General features: G+C 60.0%; 1 protein-coding gene across 2 annotated transcripts; it reads left to right on the top strand.

Moving 5' to 3' along the window:
- Positions 1-3,772: 3,772 nt before the first annotated feature.
- On the top strand, positions 3,773-17,890 carry HDAC11 (histone deacetylase 11). Of its 2 annotated transcripts, none has more exons than XM_025272132.2 (10): positions 3,773-4,044; positions 5,008-5,156; positions 7,712-7,812; positions 11,904-12,020; positions 13,444-13,486; positions 13,711-13,787; positions 14,673-14,735; positions 14,963-15,059; positions 15,886-16,064; positions 16,288-17,890. In XM_025272132.2, the coding sequence occupies exons 1-10, from the start codon at positions 3,788-3,790 to the stop codon at positions 16,501-16,503; spliced, it is 1,299 nt and encodes a 432-aa protein (XP_025127917.1). In that variant the 5' UTR covers positions 3,773-3,787; the 3' UTR covers positions 16,504-17,890. The 2 variants fall into 2 exon arrangements, with proteins under 2 accessions (XP_025127917.1, XP_025127918.1); XM_025272133.2 differs by lacking the exon at positions 3,773-4,044 and adding an exon at positions 4,096-4,379.
- Positions 17,891-25,543: the final 7,653 nt, after the last annotated feature.

The following is a 25,543-nucleotide window of genomic DNA, read 5'->3' as shown; positions in this document are numbered from 1 at the left end:
AGACATCGTTCAGGTACAACACTTGCAAAGTGCAGAACAGTGGGCAGAGAGCAATTCCCTTTTAATCAGTAAAAATGCTGATTTACCAAAGTATTCAGGAAGGAAATGCAAAAAAAGGAATCATCTCCCGGGAGAAGGACTGCAGTAGAGAAGCTTTTAGTTCTTATTTTATCATCTTTGGGGAACTGTTTAAATTTTCTAAATGTGTGCATACATTAACTTTATTTTTTAAATGCCACTGGGATTATCTGTGCAGTGGCATTCCAAGCCATTTTTCATTTTCCTCATGTTTTTCTGTATTGAAAAAGAAAACCTTGAAAAATCTCTTGCACTGCTGACAAATGTGTGATGGTTTGTGTGTGTGTGTGTGTGTGTGTGTGTGTGTGATGAACTGCGGTTGCCCATGACAACCCTCATAGAATCCATGCCCTCGGTCTCTGGGCCTGTTTCTCATACTCAGGGAAAGAGCTGGGGGAGGTGGGCTGGGAGTACTGCTGGCTTTAAAGGCCAGAAGCTGTAACTTCACTGACAGCCCGAAGCTCTCTCCAGAGGCAGCCCCATACCCTTCTCCGCCAGCCCACCTGGTTCTATGGGGGCAGGTGAGCTTGGAGGTGGGGTCCAGGTGAGACGGCAGGAACAGGGTCCCCTCCTCTGAAACAATAGGAGTGCAGACGGGGAAGGCTCTGAGCGGATGCTCTGCTGGTGTGAACCAGCTTGACCAAAGCCCACTTTCTAAGTGAGGGCTGAATGGGCCTCTGAAGGCTGGTGGCACCTGGGCCCAGCCCTTAATTGCCGGGATCCAGCCCCCGGGGGTCCAGCCCCGGTGGGTCCAGGGAATTCGAAGTGGGGACGGTGTCGGTGAGGATCAGGAAATAACTGCTTAATTAAATGTTAATTAAAGATATAAAGAGTGGTGAAATAAGGATAGCTCAGTGAGGAAATTCAGTGGAGAAAAGAGGCTGAATAATTCAGCCAGAAGGTGAGAGAAAGAACGACATGGGGAGACCAAGTTTCGGTGAACAAGGCCCGCATTTTATTTTCCAAAGTAGTTTTTATACCTTAAGTTATGCATAGAGGATAATGGGGGAAGGGGTAGAGTCATGCAGTAAGCCAGGCTTTCTTCCTGCAAACTTATCATATGCAAAAGTTTAGGTGATTTGCATCATCTTCTGGCCCAGAGGCCTGTTAACATTTTAAGACCCTTTCTTCAGAAAACTTATTTTTCTTTAAAGGTGATTAGTCAGGCGCCACCCTCCAAAAGCATTAGATAAAGTTGCATTCCTATAGGGCAAAGGTGTGGTGGGCTATAACAAGAAAAAGAATTAACTCAAGGGTCCAAGGTTACAAACATTAAAGCTACTACTTACACCAATTATATTAATCAATACACTGCCAGGGACACAGTAGGTAAGGGATATGGAGACTTAGCAGCAAACATTGGCCCAACAAGTGAAAAACCCTTCACCAATACAATTTCTAATCAATCTTTTAACTGCTCAAAGGAATCTGTATTTAGACAGTTTAGAACATCTTATGCCTCTCACAGTTGGGAGGCTCTGAACAATCACATGTGGCCAGAAAAACCTATTCAGGCAGGCTAGAGGACTTCCAAAGGAGTTTGTAGGTTGAAATACTGTCACACCCAGGAAGTTTATTAACTGGAGCTGTAAGTTCTCTCTTTTTTTTTTCAGAGACAGGTAGTGGGGGACAGCCCCCCGTAAAGTCAGAGGTGTAGGTGAGAGCACAAAGCAGAAAGTAAGCAGACTCTGGTTTTGGGGGTAGATGCTCGAGAATTTCCAGGGGGACTCCTGAGGCTCGATCCCGCCTTTGCGTATGCCGAGCCTCCTTCCTCATGACCTTTGCCATGGGCGGAGCTCCTGCTCCCGGCACTTAATAGTCACCTGGAGGAGGTTTGGAGCCCGGGAACCTGTGAATGTGCTCCCATAGGTGTTTATGGGCTTACAGATCTGTGTTTCCCGCATGTTAGAAGTCACATGTGACATGTCCATGTCTGCGTCTCCGCCCTCCCTCCCGCCTCGCTTCTCTCAACACCTGTATTCCAGCAACGTCCGCCTCTGGGGCAGAGGCACCGGGGTGAAGAGGCACCACACAACTTGAAAACCCTCTTGCCCACTCTTTTGGCCTCAGGTCCCAATTCAGTCTGCCCAAGATCTTTGTTCTCTCACCAAGAGGCTCAGCCACATGACTTCCCAAACCACAGAGCAAGCTCCCTGAGATGAAGCCCACCTCTCCCAAAGACACAGGACTAGGGTGTGCACTTTTTCCCCATGTTATTATTAAATATTGACTGTTTCTTTTTGTGGCTATAGGTTATCTGTCCACATTCCCAGCCTTTGGGCAAAATACTTTATTCTGTACCCCCAGTTTCCTCATCTGTAAAACAGGGATAACCATAGTTCGACTCCTAGGTTTGCTGTATGGATCAAATTCTAGGTTTGTTCCTAGGATCAACTGAGCTTAAAGCTTTTAGAATTGAGCCTAACACATGCTCCGTGCTATTTTAATAATAATCAGCATGATTATCTGTTTGGATTCTCTCCATCTCTCCATGGGGTGGAAGGGCAGGCATCGCTTCACCTTGAGACAAAGAAATGAAGGACCAGTTGCCCAAGGCCACAGCGCTGGCAGGCTGCTGGCTGGGTCTGGACTTAATCCAGACCTGAACCTCAGTGACCTCATGATAAACTTGGGGTGATGATGGAGCCCCCCGGTAGTATTAGGTTGTGAGAGTCCATTGAAAGTGAAAAGGGTTAGTCACTCAGTCATGTCTGACTCTTCGCAACCCCTTGGACTCTGTCCATAGGATTCTCCAGGCAAGAATACTGGAGTGGGTAGCCTTTCCCTTCTCCAGGGGATCTTCTCCACCCAGGGATCAAACCCAGGTCTCCTGAGTTGGAGGCAGTCTGTTCACGTTCTGAGCCACTAGGGGAGCTCTGAGAGTCCAGCGCTGCCACACGATCAGGTGATAGGAACGTGGAGCACACCGTTCAAAAGACCGTGCCCTTCCCCTTCATAGGGACCCCCAACCGACAGGCCCGTCACACCTACGCTCTCACACAGCCAGCAGGGATCCCAGCTGTCCTGTGCCTGGCAGCCCTGGGGTCAGCTGCTTCTGTGTGCCGGGCGGGGCGGCTGGGCCGACAGAGAAGCCCATTGTCTCTATCCTCTGGGGCTCTATTGTTGGGGCCTCCTCCCAGGGCGCAGCCCCAAGACACTCAGCTGTTACCCGGCTAATCTTGGCTTCCCAAGGTGGAGGAGGGGTGAATGTGCAGATAAACAACTGTACCCCGAAGACCGGATCCCCAGTCTGGTTCTACCGATAAGGACACGGAGGCTCGGAGAGGCTAAAGGACTGTGTGCGGAGCGCTTGTCTCAAGTCAGATCTGCCGGACGCGGCTGGGCAGTGGGAGCAGGGGACCTCGAGGCAGCGAGGTCATGCATCGTATTAGGTTGGAAATGTCAAGGCCAGAACAGCCGGCCCCCGACCTCATCTCGCTAGTGCAAAACAGAGACCCTAGAGCGCACACGCTCGCCCAGCTGGGGTCGGGGTCACACAGCGACTCCGCCTCCGAGTCCGCCGGGAAGCCTGGCGTCCCTAGCTCCCAGGATCTCCGGGCCTTGGGACCAAGAAGATTGGGCGGGAGGCCGGGGCGGGGCATAATGTGGCCCCGCCCCCAGGGCGGGGCGATTGCTCCTGTTTCAGTTCTGCGACGAGCGGCCCTCCCCCTAAGGGGCGCGGCTTTCAAGCAAGGCGAGATCTCACTGGATGTTTGCCTGCGGAAGGCGGGACTTGGAGATTGAAGAGCGAGGGGGCGTGGCCTCCGTCCGCGCCGCCGGAGAGCTCGGCGCGGGACTCCGACCCTCTGTGACGCAGGACCGAGTCGGGGCGGGGCCGGGCCGAGCCTCTCGAGCTCCGCCCCCAGCGGAGGCGGCCGAGGCCGGGGGCGTGTCCTGGGCGGGCCCGCGCCCCGCCCCGCCCGGTCGCGGAGCGGTGGCAGCGCAGGGAGGGCCCGGCCCCGGGATGTGAGTGCGGCGGGGGCGGGGGCGCGGGCTGGGGCGCCGGCCAGGCCGCGGGGGTTCCCAGGGGTCCCCGCGGGCGGGCGCACCAGTGCGCGGGCGGCCGGGCTCGCCCGCCAGGTGCGGGCCCAGGTATGGCGGGCGCTCGGGCCGCTTGGCCCGGGTCAGCGCCCCGCGTGCTGTGGCCAGCCCAGTGCCACTCATCTGCGACGCATGGGGCGCTGGCCGGGCGGGGGCCCGCGACATGCGCGGCTTGGCGTCTTTCCTCGGGGTCCCCCAGCAGAGCGGAGGCCCCTGCGGTGGCAAGCCGGCTCTCTGTGCCCTGTGCGGCGGCTGCGGAGGTGTGATGGGGGTCAGCTGGCGCGGAGGGCCCGAGGTGACCCCATCCCTGGCTCCGGGTTGTGCCGAGGTGACCCCCTCCCTGGCTCCGGGTTGGGCCGCAGCCTGCGTGAGCCCGAGCTGCTGTTTCTGGGAGCTGTCCCCCTCGCTTGTCAGGGATAGGACGCATTCTGTGCTTGTTTGAGTGTGTTATCTCAGTCCTCCTGACAGACAACCGCACGTTTTGCAGCCAAGGAAAGCCAGGCCTAAGGCCACACAGCTGTTGGTTGTAATTGTCATGTGGAGCTGAAGTGCTGAGGCTTGCAGCCGGACACACCTGGTGCACATGGGCTGCTCCAGAGACCGGGTGACCTTGGGGTGCCCCTGGTCCTCTCTCTGAGCCTCTGGTGGGATGATGGTGGAGCCTCTACACCCACCCCGGGCTGCTGCCAGGATTGGGCCCAATGGTTCAGGGAGGTCAGGAGGGAGCCACTGTTTTCGTGTTGCTGTGGCCCTTTTTCTGCCGCCAAGGGAGCTAGTGGTACTGGGTCAGGGCTGTGCGCTCGGTGTGAGCCTGCTGGCGCGAAGGTACAGCTGCTCCCACACTGAGGCTGTTCCTGTCTGTGCGTGTCTGTCCCCATGCCCACAAAGGCCACACCCAACCCAGCTGTACCAGCATGTGCCGGACTCGCGTTGGCCCATCGTGTACTCGCCGCGCTACAACATAACCTTCCTGGGCCTGGAGAAGCTGCACCCCTTTGACGCAGGAAAATGGGGCAAAGTGATCAGCTTCCTGAAAGGTATGGAAGCCCCCCCCCACCCGGGACCTGCATCCGCTCCCTGCAGCCCACCTGCCACCACCACCCCCTGCTGCCTTTCCCTCACGCAAGCTTCAGATGCTCCCGCTCCAGCCTCTACCCTGACTGCCTTGCACCCGTGCTGTCGCGAGGATCTCGCCAACACAGCCCTCTGAGCTCAACCTGGCCCCACAGCACACCTTCACTGGCTCCCGTTCCCTGGGGACCCAAGCCCTGTCTCTGCCCCCAGAGACCCAGTAGCAGGGGAGCTGGTTGCCGTGGAGCCAGGGAAGCTGACATCTGGAGGGATGCACTGTCCATACCCCACAAAGTCCGAGAATCCTGGAGCTGGACCACCTTTGCTCCAACCCCACTGATGAAAAATCTAGGAAACTGGGCCCAGAAAGGTCTGAACCTCAGAGCTCTAGCCTCATCCCGTTTATGGCTCGTCCCCTGAGTAGGGTAGTGCTGTGGGGAGTGCGCTGTTTCAACTGTGGTTTGTAATCCAGGGTTGAAAATTCAAGCATCACAGTAGACTGATGGGAAAAAAAAAGATATTCCAATTTCCAATATTGGGGGTTCTTTAACTAAGGGAAGTACGAAGTATTACATGAAGTGTTACCTGGCATTGGATGAAGCATTGAATATCTCTGCATCACACAATGCCTTTGATCACGTCCTGGGGGATGTTTCATTTTGGGGCTAGCCCGCCTTTAACACCTAAGCCCATCTCCCTCTTTAACAAATCTAGAGCGAGCCTCCGGCCCTGCACCTTGCAGAAAATAGTCTCAGTGGAGGTTAATGACACTGTTGTCTTTGTATTTTTTTTTGTTTTTGTTTGTTTTTAGCTTTGCTTGCCTTCTGTTTCTGGCAGGTGATACTGATTTTCCACCTGCAGTAGTGACCAGAGTGCTTATTCAAAGAAAAAGATTATGTAGAAAAGAGGACAAGTGTGCAGGCCTGGGAAGAGCTCTGGGGGTGGGGGGGCGGAGCCAACCTGCCTGCCCCTGACTGTTCTCTCCTGGGGGTGGAAGCTCACAGCTGTAACCATGGACCTCCCGGGAGTTCCCTCACGCCTCCCTGAATGAGGTCCTTCCCTCTGTCCTTGCAGCGGGCCTGAGGCTCTCTGCAGGAGAGGAGCCCAAGCCCCTTCTTGGGCTCGCATATCACCCTGCAGTGCAACCTAAGGGTGCTTTGTCCCCATCCCTCTGAGCTGACCATCTTCCTGAGTTCGCTTCCTTCTGTGATGAGGATGTAGATAGGAGGCAGGGCCATGTGGTGAAGGGCCTTGGGTACTGCCAGGAACAGAGCTGGTCCTTTGGGGGAAGGCAGTAGGGAGCCATGAAATGTTCTGAGCTCTCCATGGAGCTCTTTGTGGGAGATGTAGGGAACCAGGGGGTGTCTAGGGTCTTCCAGGTGGCTCCGTAGTAAAGAATCTGCCTGCCAGTGCCGGAGATGCGGATTAAACCCCTGATCTGGGAAGATCCCCGGAGGGGAAAATAGCAACCCACTCCAGTATTCTTGCCTGGGAAGCCCCGTGGACGGAGGAGCCTGGCGGGCTACAGTCCACGGGGTAGCAGAGTCGGACATGACTTAGTGACTAAAGAGCAAGCGGGTTTCTACCAGGGGTGGTTTCTGAGAGTGACATATTAGTACAGGTCCCATAGATTCTGACCTTGTCCTTCAGTTTCCCTAGAACCAGAGCGTCATGGATCCGTTCTCACAGTGCCCTAGACAGAGCACTTCCTCCCCTCTGTGTAACATCTTCTGTTGCAAAAAGGAGGGAATTTTGTCAGGTGTGTGTGGGGGGTGATGGCATAGCGTGGTGTTTCCCAAACATCAGTCATCGGCAAACCACTCCTGGGACCATGCCATCAACTCATACCGCCTGTTCTGTTATTTACATCAGAGTTTTTATTGACCTAGCCTTCATTTTTAAAAACTTTTAAATAAGCCTGTTTTAAAAGGGAACATTATGTCATCTCAATGGAAAAAGCCAGTTTCATCTGCCATAAATAGAAGGTCACGGTAAAAAAAATACATGCAATGAAAGTAGCAGTGTATTCCAGCTCAGGCAGCTTACTGTTGGGACAGACTGTGGAACGATTGCTGCTGGTGAGGGGGTTAAAAAAAGGGAGAGGAGCAAGGATCAGGCAAGTGTTAAAAGAGAGGCCCCCACACACAACACCCCCCATGACGTCACCCCAAGGTGGAGGAGACTCAGTCAGGAGAGTTTTTCTCACCTTGAGACGCAGCATTAATGACCCCTGTGCCACCTGCCTCTGCAAGTTGCCCAGCCACGCCTGAGCTCACCCCCTGGCTCTCAGTGCCCTGGGACACCGGAGGATCGCTGGGCACAACGTCCTTTGCCCCCTGGCCCGAGGGCCTGGCGACTCTCTCCACACTGGCCTGAGAGGTGGCCCGTTCTGAGACCACCCACAAGCCAGCAGGGGCCACCTTCTCCTGGGACGGGGCTGCCAGGGGCCACGTCTGAGCCCGCGGGAGGGGCTGGGGCTGGAGGCCAGCAGGGGTGCATGGTGCCCACTTTGTGGTTTCAGAAGAGAAGCTGCTGTCAGACAGCATGCTGGTGGAGGCGCGGGAGGCCTCGGACGAAGACCTGCTGGTGGTGCACACGAGGCGCTATCTCAACGAGCTGAAGGTGCGGGGCCTGGGGGCGGCCAGCCGGGAGGGGGTGCCGCAGGCTCGAGGGGCTCCATTCCTGTCCCTGCGCAGGGGGAGCGTGTGAGTCTACGGTCCCCATCGGGAGCCAGGGGCCCTAGAAGGGCAGGGACCAGGGATGTGCGTGGCTGCTCCTGGGGTTCGTGAGCCCCCACCCCTGGAAGTATGAAAGCATGGACACCCTTGATGGGGACTGAAACTTCGCTGGGGTTCAGGGCTTCTGCCTCAGTGACTTTCCATCTGGGCTTTGTGGACAGGCCTCCAAGACCCCTGCTGGGGTGATGGGTGGCGGACCCCAGCTCCTTGTCTCCCTCCAGCCGCGTCTGTTCCACCTTGGCCTATGTTTATATTGGGCTGAAGTTGAAGATTCTGTTTCAAGGGCTTCTACTGCTAGAGACTTGTTGGAAACTGTTGCGCTGAAAGCTAGTCTTTGTGCCCCAGGGCCCAGCTGGAAACATACACAAGTGGTCAGGCGGGTGGTGGGTGGTATCGGGGCGAACCCGAGCTCCGGCCCCTCCCAGGCGGTGGCTGCCGCCCAGCTCCTCCGTGGGCCTGGCTTTCAAAGAGAAGCCAGGAATGCAGACCAGTGGGTGACGGCACCTGATTTCTTAATGTAGCGACTCATCAGAAGGTTTGTAAATTCACCTGCAGGCTGCCTGTGACGACCTCTTTCTAGAAGAGCCACACGGCTCCCATCGGTGTGCTTCTGAGGGCGGAGGCATTGTTGGGCCCCTTTGTGGGGGCGGGAGGCAGGCTGGCCTGGGGGCGGCATCAGAACACAGTGGGTTGAGGATGCCCCAGGTTCTCTGCTCCCAGGAGCGTGGAACCCTGACATGTACTGCTGGGCTCCCAGTAGGACTCATCTTAGAGCCAGAGTGGACACCTGAGGTCACCAGGCCCCGCCTCCCTAGGTGGACAAGCCTGCAAAGAGGCCACACCTGATCAAGGTCACCCAGGCGGTCCCGCAGGCCCCGGGGGGACCCCAGTCAGGCCACCCAGCAGGGTCTCCTGGGCTCCTGGTCACGCCTGCTGCCCCCCGTCCTCCCGCGCGCGGGCCCGAGCTGTGAGAATTCTAGATGGAGCCATGGCAGCGCGCGCTCCTGAAAGATTACCAGGAAGAGGATGAAACCTGGCTCCCGGGAGAGCAAGGGGTGTGAGGTCCTGGCAGGAAGCCCAGCGCTTGGCTGCCCTGGTTTCCTGGGGCCAGGACCTGCGTGGTCACAGTCCACAGCCCAGGGGCAGGGCCAGGAGGACATGCCTGCCAGAGTCCAGAGGGTGAGGGTGGGGCCAGGGCAAGGCCTGGACGGAGGGGGGCCGGGCTGCAGCCAGAGCCCGGAGAAAGCTGGGCGGGGGCCGGGCTCTATCTTTGAAGGTCCTTTTAGGGAACCATGGGGGGCTGACCGCATGCCTGGCCTCGGGCCCCCCAGTACCCTGAAGGCAGCTTTCTAGGTGCTATGTGATAATACGAACAAGTATTCACAGGTAGAGTCTCAAGTAGAAAACTGACGTTAGAGGCAGGAGGAGAATTCAGATATGCCAACGTAACCAAGAGGCCACGGCCGAGCTACATATCTGGAGCTCCCTGGTGGCCAGAGCAAAAGGAGAAACATGATGATTTCCATATGACCTACTGAGGCAAAGAAGTATTCAGTCATGCAACACCTCTGTATGGAATTCTGACTGTGTATTGGGTGCAAAAACAAAACAATAAGCAATGTTCCCTGCTGCCATGGATCCACATTTCCTGGTAGAAGACTGAAAAGAAGTCACGGTACAAAGACGTTTCAGAGCGACAGAGGGAGAAGAAAGAGGGTTGCTGGGCAGAGGCGGGCTCGTGCAGGCTGAGTGATCCGGGAGGGCCTCGAGGAGGCGGGCTGTGAGCTGAGACCAGAGAATGATGAGCAGGCGATACGCGTGGCGTTTCAGAGGGAGACGGTTGTAGAGACTCAGGCCTGGAGTGGGAGGGGGCTCAGCCTCCCGAAAGGGAGAGTGAGGGAGTGGGCTGGGCAGGCGTCTGGGGGAGGGCATTCTGAGCGAGCAGGAGGACGAGCAGGGGCACGGGCCCTGACGCAGGAGTGCTCCAGCAGCCGTGACACCGCTGGATTGGAGGGAATGGAAGGGAGACGGTAGGAGGCGGGGTCAGACGAGGGTCAGGAGCACCGAGGGCCTGTGGTCACCGCGACTTTGCTCTGAGGGCGGTGAGAGCCCAGGACTGTTTCAAGCAGGGGAACGTGATCTGACCTAGGTTTCCAAAGCTTGGTTGGCAGCTGTGATGGGAATAGATGAGACCCGGCTATCAGGATAAAATCAGGAGCCCAAGAGGAAGCGGGTGGTTGCCGTGATCCTGGTGGGAGAGCCTGGGCGCTCAGACAAGGCTGGAAGCAGCCATGGCTGGGGGTACACCTGGAAGGACCCGGGGTTTGTTGTGAAGTTGGAACAACAGGACTTCCCTGGGCTCAGATTAGGTGTGGGGTCTGGAGGCCAAGGATGTCCTGGAAACTGTGGCCGGAGCCCCAGGGAGTCTGGGCACAACCTGGGCCTTGTTGCTGCCCCCACGGTGCCCTGAGTCTGTGAGAGCAGAGACACAGACCCCCGTGCACAGAGTACCCGGGGTTGAGCCTCTGAGCGTCCCCGGAAATGGGACCCCCAGGGTTATAGGACAGCTTCTCCACTTCTGCAAAAAACAAAAACCAAAAAACGCTATTGGGATTTCAGTAGTGATTATGAATCTATAGATGAGTTAGGAGAGAATTGCCATCTTCACAAGGTTAGGTCTTCCAGCCCATGGACACAGATGTCTTTCCCCTTATTCAGATCTTCTTTACATTCTTTCAGCAGCATTTTGTAGTTTCCACCGTACAAGTCTTATACCTGTTTGGTTAATTTATTCTTTTTGATGTCGTTGTAAATGAAATTGCTTTTTTAATTTCCTTTTGGGGGCGGTGGCTTCATTTTCTTTCCATCTCTGTCCCCTGCTGGCTTGCTGGGGGTGGAAGGAGGCAGTGGTCGATATTTTCCTTCGGGGGCTCATCGCTCCCTTCCAGGGAACAGTCATTCCCTGCCTCCCATGTGCTGGGCTGCTGCTGGGGTGGGCTTGGTGTGACAGACAGGGGGAGCCCCTGCCTTCCTATTTCTGGGTCTGCCCCCTCAACACATGTGCACACACATGCCCCCACTCACTCACACGTGCATACACATGAACGCATGTGCACATGTGCATGCGTGCACACACACACACACACACGTCTTGCAGCTGTCCAGCCAGACCATGTTCTCCCTCCCCCAGCAAAGCTGTCACATTGCAGGTCAGCACCTCCCCACCATGCTGCTGTGTGTCCGTGAGGACAGACCAGCTCCATCTCCGGGCCTGGCGCCTCCCCAGCCTCTTGGGAAGTATCTGCCAGGTGCCAGAATCCCTGCGGGGCTCTGCCTAGCGTTGGTGGAGAGCAGGGTCTGGACCGCGGGTGTTCCCAGCCAGCCAGGAGAGGTCCAGGACCAGGGTGCATGGACACCAGCCCAGGGCCTGGGAGGTCGAAGGGAGGCTGTATCCTGGTCTGGGTGCCCCAGACCCTCCTGCCTCGGCATCAGGGGACGAGCGCGTGCGGCCCCATTTGAAGGGACGGGACTTGCGCTGGGGGACCAGCAGCCCTGGGCATCCAGTCTGGACTGTCGATGACTCGCTGTGACCTTGTAAAGAAGGATCCTCCTTCCTTACCCCGTCTCCCTGCCCCCGTAGGGCTTTGCTGCCCCCAGGGTGCGAACCAGGCCAGTTCTGGGTAGGCTGGGTGGTGACCCGTCGTCCCCTGCAGTTCTCCTTCTAGACACAAGAGGGCAGCCGAGGGCCTTGGCCCACGAGGCCCTTGCTCTGACTTTACTTTAAGAACACCCTGTTGTGAGCATCTCTGTGCTGAGCCTGAAGTTCAGCCATGGTGGGAGGGCCCCCATTTCTCACCCAAGGAGCTGCGCTTGCCTGCAGCCCCCCAGGCACCCTGAACCTGGTCCAGAGGGAATCTGCTGCCTCTGGGCCCGTTGGGCAGAGGGAGACCAAACAGCCCGTGTCTCTTCCCGCAGTGGTCCTTCGCCGTTGCGACCATCACAGAGATCCCCCCGGTCATCTTCCTGCCCAACTTCCTGGTACAGAGGAAGGTGCTCAGGCCCCTGCGGACCCAGACGGGAGGAACCATAATGGTAGGTGGGGAGTAGGGGGCAGCGGCTTGGCGGGAACCCCCAGCCCCGGCTCCTTCGCTCCCTGGGCCTTTGCCCACCTGGGGTTTTGCCTCCAGAAGGCCTCGTCCCGCTGAGTAGTTGAGAAAAATTGCAAATGTTCTTCAAGGCGGCAACAGGAACTCTTTCTTCCAAAGCTTCTCCCATAGAAATCACTGCTTTTCCCCCAAGACCCCCTGTTAGAGTATTTACTGGTGTGTAAGAGGTGTCCTTAACCAGCCGCCCCCCCACCAGGGTGTGTCCTAAAACTGTGCCTCTGAGCGTCTCACATTTCAGATGAAAGCAAACCCGTGACCTCAGCGGTGGATGGTGGCCCTCACCCGCATCGGGGTGTGGCAGTCACCAACAGTCGAGGCAAAACTGGGTTTCACATCGCGTGTCAGCTCAGTTCAGTCGCTTAGTCCTGTCTGAATTTGTGACCCCATGAATCGTAGCACGCCAGGCCTCCCTGTGCATCACCACCTCCCGGGGTTCACTCAGACTCACGTCCATCGAGTCAGTGATGCCATCCAACCATCTCATGCTCTGCCGTCCCCTTCTCCTCCCACCTTCAGTCTTTGCCAGCATCAGGGTCTTTTCCAATGAGTCAGCTCTTCACATCAGGTGGCCAAAGTATCAGAGTTTCCGCTTCAGCATCAGTCCTTCCAATGAAAATTAGCCACAGTCAGTGAGGAAAAGAAGTGGAAATGATTGAAATGTACAGTGATCTAACCAGACCTGGATCAACACCGGCTGACCCCTTATAGTTTTCTTCTTAGCTTTGCAAATTTGTGCACTTTTAAAGTTTATTAGAATAGTCCTGCTCACCCCAGAATGATGAGTTCCTACATGACTTCAGGACTAGAACAACAGTATTTCCATGAGCAAAATTTTGTATGTTTTCCCTTCGGAAGCCACGTGAGAATCCTTGTCAGCTCACATGCAAGCCTGAGAACGGAACTTTGGTTTCCTCCAGTTCCCTCACACAGTGACACAGGGGTTTACACTTTGCAGGTGGCTCAGTGGTACAGAATCCGCCTGCCAACGCAGGAGCCACAGGAGATGTGGGTTCGATCCCTGGGTTGGGAAGATTCCCTGGAGGAGGGAATGGCAGCCCACTCCAGCATTCTTGCCTGGAAATCCTGTGGACAGAGGAGCCTGGCGGGCTACAGTCCACAAGGTCACAGAGTCGGACGTGGCTGAGCACGCACATATTACACACTGCCCGTCTCATAAGCCAGCCAGTCGGGGATTTGCCGGATGAGGGCGGGTGGTGCCCCCTGTACCCCACCTCACAGCTCATCCCCCGCTTGGAGCTGGCTACAGTGTTCACAGGGGCGGTGAGTCAGCGCAGGAGCGAGTGAAGGGCTCGGCCCCTGCCTGCCTCAGCCTGTGCTTGTTTTCAAAGGCGGGGAAGCTGGCAGTGGACCGCGGCTGGGCCATCAACGTAGGTGAGTGCCCCGGGGCCGGGCCCGGGGCCTGGTGGAGGCAGCTCGGATGCCATGATGGCAGAGCTGCCCCCCAACCCAGGGCCCCGGGGGCAGTGACCTGCCCCGGGGGGGTCTGTTTGCCTGGCCAGCCTGGAGACCCAGAGCTGTCCCTGGGAGGACAGGGGTGGGGGGCGCCTGGGGCGTGCCCTTGCCCGGCCCTGCCCACTCCATGACTGTCCTCACAGGCGGCGGCTTCCACCACTGCTCCAGCGACCGGGGCGGGGGCTTCTGCGCCTACGCGGACATCACACTTGCCATCAAGGTGCGTCCGAGTGCACGTGACGGGCGGCGGGGAGGGTGATCGCCTCCAGGAGCCTCCCTGGAACCCCAGTCTGGTGTTCTCACCCCGTGTTGTGAAGGGAATTGAGGTCCCGAACGGGAGAGAGCTCACCCGGGTCCCTAAGCTGGGCTGAGACTCAGACGTAGACGTGACAGCTGGTCGTCTGTGCTGCCCGTGATGGTCCAGAGGTGACCAGCTTCTCCAGGGGCCGGGGACCAGAGAGCAGCTTACAGGACGCTGCTAGATTATTAACAGGAGACAGGGCTTTGCTCAGGAGAGTGGGGAGGAAACAGGGATCAAGATCTTGATGGTGTTGACAGCGACTGGCATCTGCGGGGCTCACCCCTTCACCCTCAGGGAATGGGGCTGGAGGGGGTGAGGGCACAGCCTGAAGGGGAAGCGCTGGCCGTGGCCTCCGCGGCTGTCAGAAGCCAGCGCTCCCCCAGCACCTGCGTCCGGGCTCAGGCTGGGAGTCTGCGTGGTCCTCACAGCTCCCGTCCGCACACGGCATGGGAACGGATTGGGAGGAGGGGGCAGCAGACCCTGGCCGTTTGGAGAGTGAGATGCCAGGAGACCTGGTGGGAGGGGAGGGCGGGGGAAGGAAGGGCTTCCCAAGGAGGTGGCTTTAGGGCCGGGACGCTGTAAGAAGGCGGAGATGGCCAGACGGAGCTCCGGGTGCAGCCAGGAGGGGGACCCTGCTGCAGACACACACAGGCTCCTCTGAGCCACATGGACCTCCTGGTGGCCTGGGGTCTCCCACAAGCACGGAGGCACTCCCAGCCCACCCTGTCGCTGACTGGGGCCCCTGGGGGGCTGCGCCTTCTGGCCCAGGGGGTCCTCACCTCTCCCCTTTCTTGCCCTGGGCAGTTCCTGTTTGACCGAGTGGAGGGCATCTCCAAAGCCACCATCGTGGACCTCGATGCCCATCAGGTGAGTGCCCGGCAAGGCTGGGGTCCTCCCCTCCCCAGGCAGCCTCTGACACATGGCCCCATGCGGTAGGGTTCCCTGCCCCGAGGAACACCCCCAAGCCCCGGGCTGGGCTTCTGCCGCCCCTCCACCCAGGTACAGGGGGCATTCTCTGGGGAGTGCTGGGAGTCCTGGCCTGGCCCGGGCACTGGCCTGCCGTGAGCAGCTTCTGTGTCCCCCCCCGCCGCTAGGGCAACGGGCATGAGCGCGACTTCATGGGCGACAAGCGCGTGTACATCATGGACGTGTACAACCGCCACATCTACCCCGGGGACCGCTTTGCCAAGCGTGAGTGCCCGCCCCACCCCAGCATGCCCGCCTGAACTGGGCTCTGTCTGCTGGGCTTCTCCCACGTGCCAGGCCCTGCAGATGTCACTTCACTTCTTGATCCTCAGCATCCCAGGGAGGGGGAGGCCGTCCCCACTTCACAGACAAGGAAACTGAGACCCAAAGAGGTCTGAAACCCACCGAAGACCACGTAACCACCCCCCCACCCCAGTAAACACACCGTGAATCCCTCTACTGGGGTGACCACCTGGAGAATAGAGTAGGATTTTCTCCTAGGTATGCAGCTGTCCGGTCAAAAACAGGGAAGGACAAGAAAGAAACAGAAAAATGTAGAAGCAGAAAATACGAGATAAGATGGCAGAAATCAGTTCAGACTTGACAGTTGTTAATGCAAGTGCGTTAAACTCATCGATCCAAAGGCAGAGACTCTTTGATGAAGCTTTGAAGACAGGGGGACCTGCCCACCTTGTGGGGAGGGGACGTTTATGCAGGAAGCGCCTGCGGGTCTGCTGCGGGTGACGCAGCCACTCTGTGGCCCCAGGGACCCATTTCTGAACTGAATCTCGTCTCGAGGGGACTGGCTTCAGACCCGAGGGCGCATGGGGTATCCCTGTCTCCGGCGAGTGCTTACAGGGGCAGCGAGCTCAGGGGCCCAGCGTGGGTCCCTGAGCCCCAGGGCAGTGCTCCATCTGTGGTCTTTGTGCTCTGTTAGCTTAGTTTGGGTGGATGAGCGGCTGAGCAGCGCTAGAGTCAGACGGGAAAGCAGATAGGGCCCCCAGCCCCGTTTCCCGCCTGCACGCTGGGGCATCGCTGTCTGCCCCGCCAGAGGCCATCAGGCGGAAGGTGGAGCTGGAGTGGGGCACGGAGGACGACGAGTACCTGCAGAAGGTGGAGAGGAACCTGGAAAAAGCCCTGCAGGAGCACCGCCCCGACATCGTGGTGTACAACGCGGGCACGGACATCCTCGAGGGGGACCGCCTTGGCGGGCTGGCCATCAGTCCACAGGTGCGTCCTGGGGAGGGGGCGGGGGCGGGGGCGGGGACGGGCTCTGCTCTGGGGACTCAGCAGCGATGGGAATGTGGGCGGCACGGGCGTTCCTCCTGAGGCCAGAGGGGCTGGGCGGCGGCAGCAGCTCAGAGCGGGGTTAGACTCACAGCAGGACCTCCGCCACCCTGAGGGCCCGGGCCTGCCTGAGCCCATCTTCCCTGTCTCCCACCCACCCACCCAGGGTGTCGTGAAGCGGGATGAGCTGGTGTTCCGGATAGTCCGTGGCCGCCAGCTGCCCATCCTCATGGTGACCTCAGGCGGCTACCAGAAGCGCACGGCCCGCATCATCGCCGACTCCATCCTTAACCTGTACAGCCTGGGGCTCATCGGGCCCGAGTCCGCCAGCGTCTCGGCACAGAACTCAGACACACCTCTGCTGCCCCTGGAGGTTCCCTGACCATGCCGCCCTCTCGGAGGCTCCCCGCCTGCCGCCCGTCCGCCCACCCACCAGCCTCCCAGCGCGTCTCCTCCTCCAGCCGAGGGGCCAGGGGGCGCCTTGCACAGCTCCACTCTCCCCCCGCCCCGGGTGTCGGGGGCTCCGGGCCCCTCTGTGGACGGGGCAGAGGGCAGGGCCTGAATCCCGGCAGGACCCACGGGGGCATGGCCTGACCAGACCCTGCAGAGGTTATGGTTCTCCCAGGAGGGAGGAGGCAGGTGAGGCTCTGGGGCAGGGGGCGCCCCTCAGGGTGGGGTGCTCCAGTCTTCAGCACAGCACAGCCGTTTCAGACTGAGGAGGCTTGTGGGACCTCCCTCCTGCCTCTTGCATGCCCTCTCCCCCTCCCGCCAGGGGTGGGGCGTCCGAGAGGGGGCTGAGCCAGGTCTCTAGGGCAGGGATCCCCAGGCAGCAGGCAGGAGCCCTGGTCCTGATGTGGGGTCGCCGGGAAGGGCGTGCAGGTGCAGGTGGGTTTTCCCGTCTGGCTTCTCCGTCAGTAAAGGAAGGGCTGGGCCCGCTGTCCCTGAGCCCCTCCCCGCTCATGGCTGGGTGGAGAGGGGAGCCTGTCCAGCAACATCTTGCTTGTCCAGAGGGAAGGGCAGGCTCGGGGTGGGGGAGCAGGGGGTGAGCTCTGGGCTCAGGGACAAGACAGGCCTGAGCTCTGGAGGCCAGAGGGGCGGAGGAAACCAAGGCCCAGCCCAGGAGACCACGGAGGGGCAGGTGGCCAAGCGGGGTCCCGCAGGCCCCGAGGCCCAGTTGGGGACTGTGGTGCTGGTGAGGCCAGGCTGGGGTTGGGGGGCGAGCGGAGGGTCTCCGTCCTGGCTCGCAGCAGGTAGGGCTGGGGGCTGCGGCGGGGCCCAGGTAGGGCTACAGCCTCCACTGGCCTCCCCAAAAATGCCAGGCCTGCCCTGCACCTGGCGTCCCAGGTGGGCCCTGACCTTGTCACTGGCTCTGCTCTGAAGGGGATGCTCAGGACCCACCGCGAAGCCGGGGCTGGGCGAGGCATCCAGTGCCCCACGCCTGGTGTGTTCTTGGAGATGAGAGTTGGGGGAGGGAAGGTGGGTCGTCCCTGATCAACCCCACTGGGGACTCTGCTCCTCACCACCTGGAGGTGCCCTGAATTCTCCTGCCTTCTCCCTCACACCCCCTCTGCTGTGGGGTTGGGGAGGGTCCCAAGATGACCAAGTGTCACAAACCTTGGACGCCCTGCCCCGCCGCCCCACCCCCCGGTCTCTGCACCTAACACCCCTTCTCCTCCAACACGGGCCTGCGACCCCAGGGGGCAGGCGGCGATGGGCTTGTGTCGTGGAGCCTCTGTTCCAGAGAACCATAAAGGCCCTTCCCGATGCGAGCTGGCTGGCGTGTGTTCTTCAGAGGAGGAGTCCGTCCCTCCTAAGGATCCCAGGAAATAAAGGCTGAAAGTTCACACAGCAAGGGGCCTGGGGCAGCGGGCTGGTGAATGCTAGTGTTTCATTCTGTCTTCAGAGTCCCCTGGAGAAGGAAGGTCACTGTGCCCATTTTACAGATGAGGCAACTGAGGATCAGTGAGTTTGCCCCAGGCTTGACTGCAGCTCTGCCAGATCCCACAGCATGTTCACAGCTGCCTCTGATTTAGCAGGGGTGAAGAGAGGGTGCTCTCCAGACAGAGGGGTTTCAGGGGCGGGGGAGGGTGGGGATGGGAAGGTGCCAGGCAGGGAGCACATGTTGGGATGGGCTGAGCAGGGGCAGAAGGGTTGGGGCAGGTGGGGAGTCGGACCTTGTCCTTAGCCTGGCAGAGCGGCCAGGGCACCCCCAGCATTAGGGGCACAGCCTGGGTGGGAAGTGGGTGGTCGCTCGAGGGTCAGTGCCGGGGCAAGGACAAGTGATGAAGACATCAGGGTGGTGGTTGGGGTCCAGGTGTGCCCTGCGCTAGGTGTGAGGCGGGTGAAGGCTGGCAAGGCCGTCGTCTCTGTTTACAGCTGTAGATGCTGAGGCGTGCGATTGGTGGGGAGGTGGGGTTACTTGCTCAGAGTGCACCCTGGGAGCTGGAGGAGCAGGATTCCCACCAAGGCCTTGGCTCTGGAATCCGCAACTCTTTCCTCCTCTGTGAGATGGGCCTGCAAGGACGCGGTACTCACCCGGAGCGTGGGCCCAGGACCGAACACCCGGGGGATGTTCGGGACCGTTGGGGACCTCGATGGTGACTGCTGCAGGGCAGGAGGAGAGCCCGGGCTGGTTCCCGTGAGGGCTTCAGGCTCTGTTCTTAGGATGTGCGCTCTGTGCTCTTTGCAAGTGATCCCCCAAGTAATGAAACCCCAAGGGGAACATGCCAAGCCCTGGCCAACTGGGTGGGCGAGAATGGGGCCAGGCTGGGAGGTCTGGGGTCAGACACGTGCTCAGGGAGAACCCAGGGGCCTGGCAAGCTTGGAAAAGGTCCTGCAAAAAGGAGCCCACGTGGGCCAGCATGATGCCCGGCGGTGGTGGGAATGTCTGCAGCAGGCGGCTTCAGAGCGTCCTGAAGATCTGACCTGGAGAACCCCTCGCCCCTACCGCACCCCATGCTGGGGAGTGGGCAGACCCCTGGGCCCCACGCCCAACACGTAGGGAGCCCTCTGGGGCCTCTCCGAGCCTCCGTCCTCAGCCCTCCTGGTGGCTCGTGTCCTGAACTTGCGAGGCTGGCCAGGGTGTCTGGGGTGACGCTGGAGCCAGCTCAGAGCCTGACCCCACGAAGCTGGTGCATGATCGCGTCCCCCCGTCATCCCCAAGACCCCAGCGCCAGGCCCGGCTGGAGGCCCGCGAGTCCTGGGAGGTCCTCGAGAGAGTTCAGAGCCCCAGTCTCGGCTTGGGGCTGGTGCGCGTTCTCAGGCAGCACTGCCCGCCCAGGGCACCACGCCTGAGGCTGGAGGGGGCAGAGGCAGGAAGGGACATGCCCAGCCTGCCACCCAGGGCGTAAACACAGGCGGGGGCACTGGCAGGGCCCCCCAGCTTCGCAGGACTCCTGGGCAGATCTGAAGGAGACACAATGCCGCCCCGGCCTCGCATCGGTTTCATTTAGCCCAGCCAGCCCCGGCTGAGGACGCCCTGCCCTGAGCCCAGGGCCACCGCGGGGAGGCTTGGTGCCACGTCGGGAGTGGTGTCTTCCCGGGACTGTCAGCCAGGCTGCAGGGGGGCAGCGGTTAAGCCATGAGTGCCTGCCCCTCACTGGCCAGACCTTGAGTCCAGCCCCCACCCGTGGCTAGCCAGGTGCTTTTCCCTCTCTGCCTCAGTATACTCATCTGCAAAGTGGGAATGATACTCTGCATGGGGGCAGTTGTCACGAGAACTCACGGAGCCAGTATTTGTTGAGAGCTTATAGTGCTGTCAAGCCTGGAACAGACACTCCATACCAGTTACCCATCAGCAGCTGCGTCACTGCCTTAGGGACAAGGAGGTTGAGACTCACAGAGGTCAAGTGACTTGCCCAGGGTCACACAGGCAACAGAAAAGCCAGGGAACGGACCCGAGGCCGCCTGACTCTAGAATGAGCACCCTTGCCCCCTGACCCTGCAAGCAGGCCGTCTGGCAAAGGTTTGTAACGAGCGGGGGGCAGGAGAGGCGGAGCTCTCCTTTGTGGAGGGCCTACTGGGATACCAGCTCGGGGCTGGTGGTCAATCTGGAAACTGATGCCCAGGGAGGGCTGTTAAGGAGCCTGGTGGCCAGCTGGGGACCAGAGCTCAGCCTCCTGGCTCCCACCCACGGCAGCTTTCCGATGGGGAGTTGGGGGGTCCCAAGCGTTGCCCCGGCCACCCCCTTGGGCATTTTCCTCTGCACGCCTTGTCGCCACCAGGGTCAAGGCACAGCTGTCAGGGCACGAGGGAGCCCTGGGCTCTGCCCTCAGGGGCGCGGTCTCTGCAGGAAGGACGTGGGCTTTGTGGCCGGCCAGCCTCGGTCTGAACCTGCTTTGCCACTGGCCTCGGAGTGACCCTGGGCAAGCGTAGCCCCAACCGCAGGCTGGCCCTCCCTCCACACAGGCCTGTGTGAGGGGACGGAAGTGGCCTGGCCTATGCGCTCCAGTCACTTGAGGACGGACTTAGGGTCCGGCGGGAGAGTGTGGGGTGGCCTCCTGGCCTGCTCTCTGGTCTCTTGCTACACAGACGGGAGACGGACACCTAGAGAGACACGGCTTCATTGCACGTGGGAGCTGACTCATCGGGAGGTGGAGGACACGGTGTTTGGAGCTGGACTTTCTTGCCAGCTGTGCGGCCTTGAGCTGTGCGTCACCATGCTGAGCCCTGATCTCCTCCCCCGTAAGATGCCGTGGTGTCGGCATGTTCTCAGTTAACATTGGCATCCTTCAGGAGGGCACCGGACAGGATGTTATCGGGGCCGGGGCATCTGAGATCATCTTGTGGCCTCTGCGTGCAGCTTCTGGGTTCACGACGTGAGTCGTGCACAGGCGTGTGTTCACTGGCTTCATTCTCAGCACAGCTGTGTCCACGGAGGAAGACGGATGCAGAGAGGATGGGTCTCCAGACATACCCCCCAGCCCCCCAGAGCCTGCACCCCGTGTGCTGGAAGTGCCCACCCTTGGGTGCCCCGTGGCCGTGACCTCCCCTCCCAGGGGGTGTGCTAGCGAGGGGGCCTCGGGCATCCAGCTCCGTGGCTGAGGGGCGTCCCACCCCTTTCTGAGATTTCCCATTGGGCACCCTGGCCTTGGAGCTCTGAGGAGGGCTCACACATGAGAGGTGCTCCCAAAGGGCCAGGAGGAGGGGGCGATGGCCCAACCAGAGACCCCTTCCCTGCTGGGACCCCTGAGCCGGCACTCACACCCCGCCAGTCATCGCGGTAACCGATACCCGGGCAGCCAGACGGAGTTATGGTGTGCGGCTGGGAGGCTATTTTGTCTAATGCGCTGAGAGGCGTTTGGAAATTCCTGGAGCCCATCTGGTCCTAGTTACGCCACAATATTGCTGTCTCTTCAGCTTGCAGACAAGGGAACACTTTTATTTCTCCTCTCGGAGCTCAGGAATGTGCCGAAAACACAGGCCGGCAGACGCCCATCTGGTTCCCGAGGTCTTCGGTCACGTGAGGACCCGCCGTCGTTTCAAAGGCTGTGGCTCCTTCCCCAGGAATCCTGCGATGCCGCGGGGGTCCGAGGCCTGGCACGGGGTGCCGGCTGTGTGATGCGTTCCTGGACCCCAGGCTCTCGTCCGCGCGGCTGAGATGGGCACTCCTGGTGGTGGGGCTGGGGGGCACGCTAGCCTGGCACGTGGTGGGCACCTATCCAGCAGTGGCGGCTTCCCCGAGAGCTCCTCGAACCTGAGACAGTTCTTTGACCAGTCCGAGCACCAGTAGCCTCTGTCTAGTGGAAGCTTCAACTCTGATGGATGAGTCATTCCTGACACCCCAGCCTGCCCACAGCCAACCCCAGCACCAGAGGGGAAGCAAATAGAGAGGGTCCCCGTCTAACCCATCCCGGTGGAGTCCAGGCCAGACCACTCCTGCTGTCTCGCCTGGGCCGGAGCCTGACTCCTTATTCCCAGAGAGCTGGTCCCTGGGGGCCCCTCGGGGCTCCCGCTGCTGCAGTGCCCAGAGCCTGGTGCGGCCGCCCAGTGCCCCTGCTCACACACCCCTGCCTGGCCCAGCTCCCTCTTGGCCGCAACCCCGGGCGAGTGTTTAGAGCCGGTGGCACCCTCCTCCCCTTCCTGGAGGAGCTCCCACCCCTCCAGCCCAGGCTGTAGTGGTCATGGTCCCCTGCCCGCCCCCCAGCCTAGCCCCTGCTGCCCCGAGAGTGCAATGTGATTCAAGGGCAGATCCTCCTGGAGGGTGCTCCTCTCCACCCCTGAGCTTGGACGTGCCCACAGACTTGCTTCATGAACCGTGAGCTCAGTGCCTGTGTGTCTCCCCGGGGACGCTTTCCTCCCTGGGGACACTTTCCCAGCCAGTGGGCGATGCTCCAAGTGCCTCGCTCTTGCTGCAGCGACGGCGGGAACACATTTTGAGCTGGGGCATCTGTCAGTCTGGGTCCCTGAAAGCCCCAGGTGAGCAGAGCCCCCTGGACAGACAGGGGTGGATGTTCAGAGTGAGGGAGAAATAAAGCACCGCTGAGGTTCTACATGGCGCGTTGCATGGCACAACCTTGCCCATCCTGACACCTGTCCCCTGCCTCTGACCACGGAGAAGGTTCAGTGATGGACCAGAGTCCTTACCTAGACTTTTATATTTGGGGGCGGGAGGGGAAGGGACTTTGTCTCACAAGTCACAGAGCAGCCTGATTTCAGCCACAAAGATAAAGCCTGTCTAAGGTACTAGAGAATGAAACGGAGAGAGAAACAGATAAAACACGATGGGGAAACAAGGAAGCCTGGCGGCGCTTAGACAGGGTTGCCATGGAAAAAGTTGTGCACTACACAGCTCTGATGTGTGCTGCTCAGAGGGGCATCAGGGTAGATGTATTTGCCAGGATACTTTTCCAGCAGGTGGCGGTAAAGCATCTCAAGGAAGTGGAGCTTGCTGCACTTGGCACAGAACTTCATCCAGGCTGGCACCCTTGTGGTGTCAGATCCCCGAGTTCCGTCCTGGAGCCCCCACAGCGTCCGGAGCTCGAGGAGGACTCGGTGGCGCTTGTTCTCGCCATGAATTCCCCTTGTTGTTAAGCTCTGCTCACAGCAGAGTCATCGATGGTCCATTCACTGGCAAGAGGCATCGAGCTTGTTAGCCGCTTTCCAAGCAGAGCCTGGGTGCTTCTAGAAGTGACTGGACAATGACAGGAGAGGAGACAGAACAACCACTAGAAGTAAACACAAGAACAGCAACAACCAACTGCCAGTTTGGGGCCATCTGTGTAGAGGCGAGTAACCCCCGCTCTCTCCACAGGCGCCAGATGCTCTGCTGTGCTGATGCGCTGTAGCCTGAGCACGGCTGGCTGGCCTGGTCATTTTTCTGTAGGATCACAGAGGAGACACTGTGTGGGCTTCACTTCCTCTTGAATGGTTAAGTATAACTGTGTTGTTGCTTAAAAAGGACAGACCAAAATTATCCGCAGAGGGCGCATGTGTGTGTGGCTTGAGCTAGGTAAATAATGTATCATTGTAAAAGGATGCTGTTGGCCGAGGCCCAGTCCCCCAGCTGTCCCTGGCACAGGAGGGGGCTGCCCGCTGGCCGGGGGCCCTAACCCCACTCTGCCTGGCTCATGCGGACTCCCTCCTATGACTCAAAATGCGGGGAGTTTCAGGGAAAGTTTTGGGAGAGACAGTGGGTCTTCCCTGATGGCTCAGCGGGTGAAGAATCCATCTGCCATGCAGGAGACACAGGAGACATGGGTTCCATCCCTGGGTCGGGAAGAACCCCTGGAGGAGGAAATGGCAACCCACTCCAGTATTCTGGCCTGAAAAATCCCATGAACGGAGGAGCCTGGCGGGCTACTGTCCAACAGTTTGCAGAGTCGGACACGACTGAGCGACTGAGCATGCAAGCCTGTGGGCTCTGACGTCGGACCATCAGGGCACCGGGGGGCAGTCTTGGTGTTGCCTTTCCCAGCGAGATGACTCCAGACAAGCCCCTGCCCCTGCCCATTTGGAGCTGCGGCAGCCAAGAGTGGGAAAGCTGACACCCACCTGCGGGGTCCTCGGGAGGGTCTGGTGGGCGGGCGAGGGGCCCAGGGCGTGGCTGGCGGGCACAGGGCCCAGGGCCCCTGATGTGGGTCCCCGGGTGCCCGTGGCAAGTCGCTTCGCCTCTGGGAGTCTGGGTTTCCTCGTCCGTCAGGAGGTGGCTTCCCAGGGTGCAAGGAGCAACCAGGCCCTTTCTGCTTCCCTGCCGGGCAGCAAGGGGGTGGGGGTGGGGGTCTGTACCCTCGGCGTCAGCCCCAGAACAGGGCCTGCAGGCAGGAAGTGGGTCCTCAGAAGCACCCCGTTTGTGTTCTGGTCTGTGCCCACGGGCTGCAGGAGACCGGCTGGGAGTGGTCCTTGCTGGGCCAGCCTAGAGACCCCCTCCCCACGCCACATCTGGGAGGGGGCCCCCTTGCCCCCCTGAATTCTGAGCAAGTGCCCCGTCCAGGCCCCCCCCGGCCAGCCCCTCCCCAGGGGTCCCCGGCAGGCTGCTTGGCACCTCTGGTGCAGGGAGGGGGGCCCCGGGCCCCGCCAGCAGCCCTGGGCCAACACCACAATTGTTTTTCCACCTGGAGCTTCCAAGGGGCGGCTGGCAGCCAAGCCGGGGGGCTCGGGTGAGCCGCCAGCCGGCGCGGGAGGAGCCGAGTTTCAGCCACGCCATCCACGGAGTGAAGTGGACACCGCAGGTCGGCTGTCCACTGTCGTTTGACCCCGGGTGCGTGACCGAACCGCCCTCGGCTCCCGTTTCATCCATGAAATGGGGATGACATCTCAGCCTGGCTGGGGGGCCCCATGCAAAGGCCTTAGAACAGCGCCTGGCCCTGGACGAAGGCTCCAGAAGTCTGTTGCCGTGATCTTTACGGTTATAAGGCATCGCTCCTGCCGGTTGTCATCTTGACGCTGACGCAGCGTCTGTGGTGAAGCAGGTTGGACCTGTCTCCTAGCCGCTGTGTGTGTAGGGAAGCCGTGAGCCCACAGACACCCCCGCCCTCCCACTGGTCCCTGTCCCCTCTTCCTGCCTTTAGCCTGGTGGCTGCCCCCAAAAGTGTAAAGGATAGGTCACCTGCCGGCCCCCTGCGCTGCAGATGTGGTGGGCCTACGGATATCGCCACGTCCCAGCAGCCTCTGCGCGGATTTCGACATCCAGGCTGGGGACGGGGGCAGGGCAGCCCCGCAGCTGTGAGGTCCGGCGGGGCTGAGGGGCGGCCACTCAGGTCCCCAGGGCCCGGCTGTGAGAACAAGCTGTCCCCACCCACCTGGCCGCCGTCCCTCGCTGTTGTTTGGAGGAGACACGGGTCATCACACTCCGGCGGGCCTCCCTGCCTGCCCCTTGGCTCCCCCGGCTCTTGGCCTGGGACAGCCCCTGGCTGACCGAGTCGGACCCTGGCGGTCAGTGCTTCAGGCCTGCTCTCCCCCGGCCTCCACGTGAAAATCGGGGG

This window comes from Bubalus bubalis, chromosome 21, assembly GCF_019923935.1.
Source record: "Bubalus bubalis isolate 160015118507 breed Murrah chromosome 21, NDDB_SH_1, whole genome shotgun sequence".
Taxonomy (NCBI): domain Eukaryota; kingdom Metazoa; phylum Chordata; class Mammalia; order Artiodactyla; family Bovidae; genus Bubalus; species Bubalus bubalis.
The sequence above is the reverse complement of the archived record's forward strand: the minus strand, read 5'-3'. Positions and strand labels throughout refer to the sequence as shown.

Bases quoted from the DNA above. Each gene is read 5' to 3' on its own strand.
- HDAC11 (XM_025272132.2), top strand. From the start codon at position 3,788: ATGTTTGCCTGCGGAAGGCGGGACTTGGAGATTGAAGAGCGAGGGGGC. The intron at 12,021-13,443 runs GTAGGTGGGGAG...TTGTTTTCAAAG, and splicing joins AGACGGGAGGAACCATAATG to GCGGGGAAGCTGGCAGTGGA. The intron at 14,736-14,962 runs GTGAGTGCCCGG...CCCCGCCGCTAG, and splicing joins TGGACCTCGATGCCCATCAG to GGCAACGGGCATGAGCGCGA.